Here is a 12,183-nt window from a genome sequence, read left to right on the forward strand (position 1 = left end):
GCATAAAGCACTCAGAACTGTGTCTGGCACTCAGGCGGTACTCTGTAGGTGGTAGCTTTAATTATTATTGTCTCTCAGCACTCTTTCTGCAGCTCTACACTCAGAGGCAGCAAACTGCCAGTAGCTCCTTGCAGATACTATGCTTTCTCTTTGCTTGAAGCAATTTCTCTGCAGTCTTTGCCTCATTACCTCCCTCTTGATCAACCCTTAAAACTCTGCTTAGGTGTTATCTCCACAAAGCCTGCTCTCAAGTTCCACTTTATACTTAGCTCTGTGTGCTCCAGAAACTTCCCATTTTTTGTTTTTTTATATGCTCTGAACATACATACTCTAGGCATAAAAGCAAACATATTATATTTGTTACCGGTTTGTGGGTCTATAGTACCAAAATGAAAATCTGGCAAAGGCAAGGAGTGGGGGGCACTTCTTATTCAACTTTGGATCTCAAAACAAAATCAAATAAAATTCACAAAGTTCTACTAAATATGTCCTAAATGTATAATGCATGGGTTAAGCGCTGTTAGGAACCAAACTAAATGTAGCTTCTTTTCTACACGGCCTAGCAGAGGAGGGATAAAGAATGGTCTATACTTTATAAACTTTACAATCTTTTCTTGTCTCCTCACTAGGTTTTTGAGAAGTGATCGTGAATGTAAAAACAATATACATTTTTAGAATAAGCAACCTCATTCTCATAGGTTGCAGGTGCGTTAGGTAAGTGTTCAAATGCACCTCTGAAAGCAGCAAACGCTTGGTACCTAGGCATATTGCTCTAAGTTTTCTGTTGCTAGGACTACAGGAATTCCAATTATCAGCATTTAAGATATTTATGCTGTTATCAAATACCTAGAGGCAAACAAACATCTTTCAATTCATGAATGACGATTAAATTATGTGAACTATACTAGCTGATCTTCTGAGCATTTATATTTGTAATTATTTTTCATTCTAACTCCCCTGGAAATTTTAATTAAATCAATGCAATAATTGTGAATACTCACATAATGTGGCGGGGTCTTTTGCTTGTCCCTTCTTCCTGATGGGGTGCAAATTAACAGCTGGCACTTGGAGTGCCTGGCTCACTCTGTGAGGCTGATGCAAATGTGCTTTAGCTGTTTGGCCCGCTGATCTCATAGGCACTGGAGACATTTCTGATGACTTGGCCGATCTTTTCTCATTGAAATTCTTAGTCACTAATAGAACAGAGTAAGAATTATGTAATTGTGTACTTTTTTAGGCAAGGTTATCACTAGTGACAAAAATGACTGCATTAAAACCTTCTATTTTTAACAGAAAAAATACAACAGATTAATCTTCCTAAAAATAATTTCATGTATTATGAAACATGACTTCTAAAATGTCTGTAGAATTAAGTTGCTTCCTCCATACATTCTGAACCCATTAACTTAAATGGTCCCCTTTCCACCATAACAGTGACAGCCAAGTTTACATCTTCTCATCTACACTACTGAAATACTTCCCTGATTGGATCAATTCTAGTCTATGACTTCAAGCCACTCTCTACAGAACAGCAGAGTGCCTCTTCCAACATGAAAATCGGATCATACCAGTTTCCTTCTCCAATTTTATTCTATCAGCAGTTTATCAAGTTCTAAGTATCCTATTGGAATTTTTATTGGCATAACATTTAATCATATATATGTGTAAAATAACATCCACTGTGTAAAATAACAGCCACTTACAACTTAATCTTTTTTGATTGTTACAATATAGTGTAATTTACCATTTTTGATTTCTGCTTTTACAACTCATGATTTCCTTGACCCAGACACATATACCCTATGTTGTTCATATGGGTATTCTCGGCTTTCACAAGTTGTATTACTCCATTTTGCTTTTACGAAATACCTACATTAGAAATTAGCCCAAACAGCCCAAATAAATTCAAAGAGGATTCTTGCTTACAGAGACAATGTAAGAAGCAGTGAGAAGAGAACCAACAAGCTACTTTCCCAGAAACTACACTCAGCACCTCAGTATCAAACTGCCACTTTAAAAAAAAAATTTTTTTTTAATGTTTATTTATTCTTGAGAGAGAGAGACAGTGTGAGTGGGGGAGGGTCAGAGAGAGAGGGAGACACAGAATCTGAAGCAGGCTCCAGGCTCTGAGCTGTCAACACAGAGCGTGACGCAGGGCTTGAACTTACCAACTGTGAGATCATGACCTGAGCTGAAGTCGGACGCCTAACCAACTGAGCCACCCAGGCGCCCCTAAACTGCCATAACTTTAAATTGTGTCTGTGAGCCTGTGTGCTCTATCTAGATTTATTCTGTGCATCTGTTAGTAAGACGTGTCCTAAAGTATCAGAAAAGCCTAACAGAGGTTATTTTTTTGGATCTGGGAACACTCAAATTTTTTTCCATAGAAATTAATGGTAACTGCTTCTTCCCTTTATGTCATTTTGGTCTACAGAATGTTTCATAGGAATGTTCTACTTACAAATGGTGGGGGAAGCCTATGTGTAATTAAAAAATTTTGAGAATAGGCTCTCCTTTTTCCCCCACATAATTCCAGTATTTTAACAATATGAGAATGTGCCTCACTTTTCTTAGTTCACCTTACTAACACCTATTATTTATAAGGCTTTCAATTAAATGTCTTCCATTTCCTAGTTGGCAAATATCTATGAAATTTAACGAAGATAAAAGTTCACTTAGTTTTACTCTGTATTTAGGGATGAAGATAAAAATGTCCTCAAACTGAAGGGCTCCTCTATAATGTTCCAGTTTTTATAAGAAGACTTTCTAATGATTTTTTTAAACGTTTATTTATTTCTGTGAGAGGCAGAGTGTGTGTGTGTGCGCGCGCATGCGTGAGCAAGAAGGGGACGGGCAGAGAGAAGGAGACAGAGGATCCAAAGTTGGACATTCAACCAAACAAGCTACCTAGGGGCCCCAACTTTCTAATAATTTTTTTTAAATGTTTATTTATTTATTTTTGAGAGAAAAAGAGAGAACACAAGTAGGGAAGGGGCAGAGAGAAAGGGAGACAGAATCTGAAGCAGGCTCCAAGCTCCAAGCTGTTAGGGCAGAGCCCGACGCAGGGCTTAAACTCACAAACTATGATGAGATCATGACCTCAGCTGAAGTCAGATGCTTAACTGACTGAGCCACCCAGCCTCCCCTCTAATGCTTTTTAAAGAATTCTTCAACCCTCAGTTTCCTACACATGGCAATTAGGAACGGATGGAATTCAGTATCCAGATAAGAGATCATTTGATGCTTGGGATGTCAGAAACCTTTTTCAGAGAAAGTTAATTTTCACTGGACTTAAGCTTAACTGTAAAGATATAATGTCTATTTTGTTGTACTATTTAACAACACATTAAGTGAAAACTTGTACTTACAGGTACCATAGGCAGGCTCCCACTGCAATGACATCATCTGAAACTTTTCCTCATCTGTGTCCACATCCAGACTGGAAAGATACTGCTTCACTTTTCTTGCCATTTGGGCATCCTCGTATAGCTTCTTGGCGTTGAGCAGAGAGCTGCGGCGTGCCCTTTTCTTGTGAGCACCTCCTTGAACATCTAGCATGTTAGAGTTTGTGCTGCCTTGACTCAATGACCTGTAGGATGATGGATATCACAATGAGGGACAATAAAGATGAGAACTACACATGGCAGATTGAAGATTAAAAGGATTTTGTTCTGTTAATGCTACTGCATGCTGATGCAAATGAGTTAAAAGATGAAGAGCATTAATGCAAAGTAATATGGCACACATGGCTATGTTCTAAGTTTTAAGATTCGGCAAAGTGCAGAATTCAAAAGAGTAAGATAATAATTTCTCCTCCTCCCTCCAACCCCGTGCCCCAGCAACAAATTCTATGAAATCTGTGTTTGTGCCTATGCAATCCATGGCACAGCTGTGACAAGTAAACAGCAGCCCCAAGAGGCCATCCAAACTCTGAAAATATGGCAAGAGTCTGAGTCAGAACAAGTCCATCCTTAGCCAGATCTCTATACCAGGATTCTTGAGCAAGGGAGTTTCTACAGGAGCTTTGCTTATCTGTGCTGCTTCTTTGGACATGCCATAGCCATCACCATTCCTATCTACAGCAGGCCACTCTTAGAAAGCTAACCAATTTTACCACTAAGTGTTTTGGCCAAAATTCAAAGAGAACAACCGAAAAGAAAAATAGGCATTTATACTCAATTCCGTATAGTCAGAGACCAGAAGTACAAGAGAAAGCTCAATCTCCCACTCACACTTGGAATTGTTAGGCAATATGTGGTTCTGGACTGAGGATCTGGGACTTGGGAACTTTCTTTGCAATGCCTCTGCGATGAATTGCAAGCTGGGTAGAAATAACCACAGTTCAAAAAACTATAGCTTCACCCAACCTCTTTGTGGCAAACCTCATTCTATAATGGCCACATCTGGAACCAATGGAAAACAGGAAAAGCAGTGCTATTTGTCCTTTCTAATGAGGCTAGAAACACGAAGTTCTGAAATGATTTTTATTCTAAATGCAGTTCTCACTCCAAAATAATAAAGTTATCTATGGGTTATCTAAACGAGCCTCATATTTACCCTAAAATATTCTAAATACACAGATCACAAAGAACAATTTGTTCTGCAGTGCTCACATACTATTTAAAACCGACAATAAAACCCTAATGTGTTCATTGTAAATTAAGCAAAACAAAAGTTGTAAAAGTGTCACAGTATTTTTTTCTTTCACAATTTTAATGTCTTTGAATTAAGATGTGTCTTATACATTCGAAAGCAACTTTTGATTGCTGCTGGTCAGGCAGAATCTGTGACATGGTTGTCACTACTCGTACACACAGAAACTTCAAAACTTGAAGAATGGTTGGGAAGAAAATCCAACAACATTAGTGAATTACTCTTTTAATCTCCAGTAACCAAATGATTTTAAGAAGGTAGTGGATGTGACATGTTCAACAATATTCTCAGAGCAGCTGTCAAAAAGAGGACAGCTCTAAATATATGCAAAGCCAAGCTAAGAGCCCAGCACCAGCAGCTTTTACTTCTTTAATGGGTTGTTTTAAGAAATACTTCATTACCAATACGGTTGATGGCACAAAAGAAAATACCGTGCAGAGAAAAACACCCAGAAACTAGTAACTCAGAAGATTCATATTCTAAATATGAGTGAGTTTGACAGAGATCTAAATAAACCAATTTAATGTGCTCACATTTTTCTTTTAATGAATGTAAAAGGGTGTTATGTGATAAAAATACCTATCTAAGTTTACATAAGAGCTCTTTTAAATAAGCATAAAGTAAAACATTTTCAGTGGTAAGAAGGCACTTAAGTGATTTTTTCTTAGTGGTACGTAAAATAATGGTGTGTCTAACAATCGATGATGTCTTAGATTCAAATATATGCATTAAAATCAAGTGCCAACATTTAGGAACGAATTTTAATACAAAAGTTTTAGTAATTTTACCTTTACTGATACAAAAAAAAAAAAAAAAAGTCCACAAATCTAGGATACAAAATTCTAGGAACATTGTAATAAATGACAATAAAATGCCTTCTAAACTAGTTCCAAAACAGAAGAACGCTATGAAATAACAAAAATGCCTACTGTCTGCAAGTATCATACAGTGCAACCCTAAAACTGAACAAACAATGAATGTGTTAACCTAAGTCATTCAACAACCCAAATTCCTACTAGAATGTGCTGATCAAGTATTTTTCTTCATAACAGTAATGCCAGAAATCAATTTCTATTTTCAGTGAAAAGAACCAGAAAAGAACAAGACATAAATGTATAATACGGAAGGAAACACATGAGAAAAACACAGGGAAGGAAGAATGTAGAAGGAAATTCAAGTTCACCAAAATTCAACAGAAAACAGGATCACAAATAAGACAAGACTCAAGTTCAAGTAAGTGGCTCACAAAAAAAAAATCCTTTTTGTGTGTAATTAAAGCATCTGACTTCATGATTCACTCTAGTCTTAAAATAACAAAAATCCTTCATATGCAATCCCTTCATTCACAAAAACTGTCTTTCTTCATCTAAAAATGAAAGGATACATAGGTGATTTATAAGGTCCTAAACATTCTAGGGTTCTAAATAAGAGATACCTATGTATAAGGAGAGATCTGAACATACCTGAACAGCAAAAGGTGGCAGTTTCAGATTATATTATAGTTTTTTTTTTTAAGTAAATTCTGCCCCCAATGTGTGGCTTCAACTTATGACCCCAAGACCAATGCTCCACACACTGAGCTGTCCAGGCACCCTTGACTATATCACAGTTTAAACAGAGAGAAAGGAGTCTCTTACTTAAAATGGTACAAGTTTAAAATAAAATTCAATGAATATTGTTTATGTCACATGGTATTAGTAGAATCCCCCACAATAAGGGATTTGAGAAAAAGGAAATGGCATGGACTCTGGAGTGAGACTACCTAAGTATGAACTACCATTTGTGAGCTTTAATTGAGACAAGTGTATCTTCCCCACGTGCACCATAAGAATACCGGTATTTATCTCACAGGGTGCATGGAGAATTAAATAATTCTTATAAAGTGCTTAGAACAATATATGGCACATAACAAGCACACAACAAATATTTACTATCATCCTCTTTTAATTGACCCTACTAAATTAAAATCTACAAGGGACTTACGGGACACCAACAATGGAAAAGTCCATGGGAAAAAAAAGCTACTTCTATCACTATTTTCACCTTGTTAGCAAAAGGCATTTGTGAGGAGCGTAGGTTGACAGGGTTAACAGGACGCATGCTAGTTCATCCGCGTGCATTAACGAAAAGGATGCAGTACGTGTTAAGAGTTGCACAACCTCTGGTTCAGGTGCATTCATCTCTACACTTACCCCAGACTCCGCCACCTCTTCTTCCTGTAAGCAAGAGCCACAAACATTGACGCATGGGTTTGAATAGGAAAGCACAGAAAAAAGACAACAGTTGAGAGTCAGAGAAACTATGGAGACAGAATAGAACAGAAAAATTTTACTAAGAAAAAATGGCAGCTTAACAGTAAAATGACTTTAATGGAATGCAGAGGGGGTAAAATGAATTAGGATGTGTACCGGAAGCCAACAAACCCACAATATTCTTTAAAATATGCTGTAAGGCTAATTATATTCCTAATATCTAATTCACACCATAGGCTTATGTTAATAAGCAACTTAAGAAAAAAAATACTTATTATAAATTTTGAATTTAGAGTTTTTAAGGGACGTAAACCTTAAATTAAGGAAGAGAATTTTTGAACATTTTTTGAAAGGATTTTGAGCACTCCTTTCAGTGACAAGATGAAGTTACAAGGAACATAAAGATTTATAATGTCATTTCTCAGGGCAGAAATTTCTCCAACAATGTACTTTAAAAGAAATTTTGACCAAGAGGTCAACTTAAAATTTAAGTAAAAGTATAATATCAGAATAGGATACTGCATATCCTTATACTACAAATGGACTGAATAAAGATTGCTTTTGATTTTATTTTTTGCCCCTCGCCAGAGTCCACGTGCTGCAGGTGGCCCAAGACTCTGCTTTTCTATCAGCAAACTGTTTTCTGTAAGATTACTGTTAGAATGAAAGAGGTTACTTTTTCCACATTATATAATATACACCACAAAAATGGATAACTACTTGCTTAAAGAAAAAGTGCATTTAAGTACTGGTTAAAAAAGAAAACTGATTCAGGAAAAGTTCAGTCCAATTCAATTTGTCCAATCTAATTATGAATGTTTTATTTTCTCCTATCTTGTAGTCTACTTAGCCCAGGTCATGCCCCAGAAAATGGCCAAGTTTATTAAATTCCTCCTTAGGTTTTTCCTCCTTTGTTCATTTTTGAAGCATAGCTGGTACTTAGTATGTTATTTACTGGTCTGTAGGGGCACAAATCCATTGTTTTTGGGAAGGAGGGTGCTAACATATATGAGAAAATGGAGGTCCACGTAAGACAACAGGCAGTAGTGGGGCCACTGTACAGAAACAAGCAACAAAGGCAAAAACTTAAAAAACAAACAAACAAACAACAAACCTTCCTCCAGGTTTGCTTTGGTCCCTGGTTCTTACTGTTTTCTGCTTCCATACTACTGAGCAACGACATGTCTCCTTACATGTTGGATTCCTAAGGGCGGAGCGGGATGGGTAGCGAAGAGAGTCACAGCCCCCTTCGTCTGTTCTCTGAGGATCTCTACACTAGAGCCAACTATCAAATCAACTACTTACAAAAACAAAGACTCCTGAACAGTAATCTAAGTAAAACAGAACACCTATACTGACACATACTGATACTGTTTGATTACAAAAATTCCACCTTCGATTTTTAAAGAAACAAGTGTTTTTGTTTCCTTACTGGACTGTATTTTTTTTTTTTTTAGCCAGAGGAACCGTGCCTATCTTTGTGCCTATTTCATTTTTAAAAGCCTTATACACTGAAGTTATACACATAGGCCTGGAAGAAAGTAAGTCCCCTAAATTAGAACGCTAATATCTATTTACTCTGAAAATTTTAGAAATTACTAAGAAGGGTTTGACAACACACTTTCTCTAAGTTTTACTGAGTTTGAGAAAGTCTCTGTTATTACATTAAAACTGAATTTTAAAAAGCATTCATTCTTAGAAGATCAGGTTAATATGGACTACAAATAACATTTTCCATTTTTATTAATGATAGAACATGCTTACATTTGCACTTTCTAAATTCTGCTAAAGAACTTGCATACAAATAAACAGTAGTACTATGGCTTGAGAAAACTAATATATTTAAAAAAAATAAAGTATGATTTTAATAGAAACAGAACTTTAAAAACATTTAGTAAAAATAAAAGGCATGTGCAGACTAATATTTAAGTCAGTTATTTAACATAACAAGATAGAATTATCCACATACTCCAAAAAGTAATACAGAACCAGGGCTCAAATCTCAGCAAGTTACATAATTCTGGGCATATTACCTAAATGCTCTGAGCGTCACTTTTTCATAGGTACAAAGAAACCCATACCACCTACCTTTAAAGGGTTGCTGTGGTAAATGATTACTGGAGACTGACATACAGTGCACAGCAAATGGGAGATGGCTAATAAATGATAAATATTATTACTGTATCACTTGATGCCACTGTAACACTTCTACAGACTTCAATGCCATACCTCTGTCGAAACATCATAGCTGGGTCCATGTTAGCAGAAGTCATTCGAACAACTTGACGGATTTCCTTGGCAATCATTCTTAGCTTCTCAAAATTCACTAAACCATCTACTTTGGAGTCATTCCCTACGGAATAAAACCAACTTTTTCATTTTCAAAATTAAAATGCCCATATGAAGGTAGGAAAAGTCAAGTTATTCTGGGGGCACAAATCAGAACCATCTTTATGAAACTGCCACTTCTGTTTTGAACCGATAAAAGCATATATGGTTCAACTATGCTCCCAGGGAATGAGCTAACTAGGAGGAATTCTATTCCTATGGGAGTGATTACAAGTACTGGAAGTTGATAAGCTACATAGCTTCTAAACCAATTTCACGATGTTAAAGGCACATCTATAAAATGTGTGGCTCCTGAAATCTTAATGTCTAGATGCTCAGCCCACTCTATCAGGTACCTGTATCTGCTCTTTTGGACAGCAGGGTATAGCACTTGAAAACCTAGGCTTTAGCCAGAGGTCACAAAGAGTGACCTACGGGCTTAATTAACCCAGTAAGTTTTCTTTGGTTTAAAATCTTTTAAGGGGTGCCTAGCTGGCTCAGTCAGTTATGTGTCTCACTTTGGCTCAGGTCATGATCTCACAGTTTTTGAGTTTGAGCCCCTCATCAGGCTCTCTGTTCTCAGTACAGAGTCAGCTCTCTCCCTCTCTTCTCTCTCTCTCTGCCCCTCCCCTGCTTGTGCTTTCTCTCTGTCCCTCTCAAAATAAATGAATAAACTCAGAAACATTATAAAATCTCCCAAAGTTTGAAAACTGAACAATACCTTTTGAAATAATGCATAGGTCAGACAAAATCAAGAAAAAAAATAAAAATAAAATACTTAAAAAAAGTGTTAAATGAATTGTCAACATTTAACAAATGGAATATATACCATGAAAACCTCTGACTGCTTTTAAAAAGGGAGGGTTCTAGTGGGGGATTAAGTAAGAGTAGATCTGTTTTCCCAAATGGCAATTATTAGTTAAATTAAGCTGACTGGCTCATAGAGTAAACACTTTCTGGTCTGCCATTCATCTTTTCTTTCCGAAATCTGCATTTACATTTGTGCTAGCTCTTAAGTTCCATAACTTTTATTTGTTCTAATCAGTAGGGCTCTGAGGAAAAATTCACACAACTTTAAAAATGATCTACTTTTCTTTGAAGAGGATAGCTATGAGATCAGACTTAGCCCGTCTGATGGCTTACCAAGTTCAGACTACAAGGTAAAAACTGTATGTTTAAAAGGCAATGTGATGGTCTATAGTAGTGTTTCTTTTTCACACCTGCCTTTTATAGTTTCTGTGACCCCATTTATCTACTCTGGTAGCCTGTGAGATGCCTCTGTGGAACTCTAAGTTCCCAATGGCAAGTCTGAGAACCTAATGCATCTGAAACATAGAGTGGGGTCTGCTTTCTCATGGTAAAGAGCATCTATACAATGAACATATGAGTTGTTCAGGGTCTCAACATGTGAGCTAGTAACAAAATAATCACCAAAAATACTTCCAAGTCACTAGGGGCACCTGGGTGGCTCAGTTGGTGGAGCGTCTGACTTTGGCTGAAGTCATGATCTCACTGTTCGTGGGTTCGAGCCCTGCATGGGGCTCTGCACTGAAAGCTCAGAGCCTAGAGCCTGTTTTGGATTCTGTGTCTCCCTCCTTCTCTGCCCCTCCCTCACTCATGCTGTCTCAAAAATAAATAAACATTAAAACAAAAACAAAAACAAAAACTTCCAAGTCACATAAACATCTCTTGAGGGAACAAGTCAGAAAAATATATTTGAAGCCTATCAGAGTATTTCCTTATGAAAAAGGAGTGATAGAGAGGAAGCATTAAGACTAATTAGAACAACCCTCCTGCTGAGAATAATTAGAAAATTTGAGCAAAAATAGAAAAAACAAGTATTTTAAGGCAATAAAAGGCTATCAAGGAAGTGAAGGTTTGGAAGAAGAATGAAAGATCTGGGAAAGGTTTACCATTTCCCAGTGCCTGACCCTAGAGGCATCTACTGATTCAGAAAAGGGGATGATGAGCTTAAAAAACTAAGTAGTGACACCCTGACTTCTTAGGTTAGAGGAAAACACCTTAGGTCCTGGTAAACCTCCAGTGCTTTGGGTTGGGATCCTGAAGGGCTATCCTGGGACTACGATGAACTAGTTGTGACCAAGATAAAAGTTCAGTGTTAAAATATCTTAAAAATGTAAAAATGGATTAAGGTGATCTTGGACTGCTAGCTTACCTAGCTGCCTGGCAAAAGCAAGTTTTATTTCTTTCTGGAGGAATGGAACATCATCTGAAACCTCAAATTATTTCTGTCATCTTTTATACACAACATCCATTTGATCAGAAGTAACTAGAGACGTCAGGAGAAGAGATGACAAATGAAAACAGGAGACAAAGACAACAGAAAAGGACCCACAAAGGATGGACTTATTAGACAAAGACTTTAACTAAGCTGGATATGTGCAAAGATGTAGAAAACAACACTAAGAACTGTAGCAGAGAACACAGAGATAAAAAAAAATGTAAGCTGTAAACCTGACAAAACACAATAACTGGCTAGGAACTCACTGATATATTTAAGAGTAAATTACACATAGTTCAACAACTGATAAACTGGACAGTAAGTTGGAAGAAAATATCCAGAATGAAGCATGGTTAGACAAAAAGATGAGAAATGGAGAAAAGAGGGTATGAGACAATAGAGGCAGTCATCATGTCTAAGACAGGCGAAATCAAAATCCCTAAAATAGAGGTCAGAAGAGGTAAGAAATCTGAAGACAAAATGAATGAGAATTTTTCCAAAACTGATGAAAAATACCAAAACATGGGTTCCAAGGTATCTTATAAACAAATCAGGAGTAAAACAAGCAAATGCCACACCTAGCTACATCATAGCAAAACTACAGGAAAAAAAAAAAAAAGAGACCAAGAGAAGAGACAATTACAAAGCAGCTATTGGAAGAAGGGCGGAATATAATCACAGGAACAGCAAATAAGACTGACAAATGAC

At 36.8% G+C, this 12,183-nt stretch overlaps 2 protein-coding genes across 8 annotated transcripts in view; one reads left to right on the forward strand and one right to left on the reverse strand.

Annotated features, from left to right (window-relative positions):
• CDC42SE2 (CDC42 small effector 2) overlaps nucleotides 1–5,846 on the forward strand; it is a 173,042-nt gene extending 167,196 nt beyond the window's left edge. The window contains exon 6 of the mRNA XM_042934528.1: nucleotides 5,735–5,846. The gene's annotated coding sequence lies outside the window, so the exon portion shown is untranslated. The remainder of the gene's footprint in view (nucleotides 1–5,734) is intronic.
• RAPGEF6 (Rap guanine nucleotide exchange factor 6) overlaps nucleotides 1–12,183 on the reverse strand; it is a 188,104-nt gene that overhangs the window by 15,622 nt on the left and 160,299 nt on the right. For 4 of the 7 annotated variants that reach the window (XM_042934431.1, XM_042934451.1, XM_042934438.1 and 1 more), the window contains 4 exons: nucleotides 9,135–9,258; nucleotides 6,846–6,869; nucleotides 3,369–3,589; nucleotides 1,002–1,193 (listed from right to left, as the gene is read on the reverse strand). In XM_042934431.1, the coding sequence (XP_042790365.1) occupies nucleotides 1,002–1,193; nucleotides 3,369–3,589; nucleotides 6,846–6,869; nucleotides 9,135–9,258 (561 nt within the window). The remainder of the gene's footprint in view (nucleotides 1–1,001; nucleotides 1,194–3,368; nucleotides 3,590–6,845; nucleotides 6,870–9,134; nucleotides 9,259–12,183) is intronic. The other 3 variants (XM_042934443.1, XM_042934425.1, XM_042934469.1) reach the window with 1 other exon arrangement.

Source organism: Panthera leo, chromosome A1, assembly GCF_018350215.1.
Source record: "Panthera leo isolate Ple1 chromosome A1, P.leo_Ple1_pat1.1, whole genome shotgun sequence".
NCBI lineage: Eukaryota > Metazoa > Chordata > Mammalia > Carnivora > Felidae > Panthera > Panthera leo.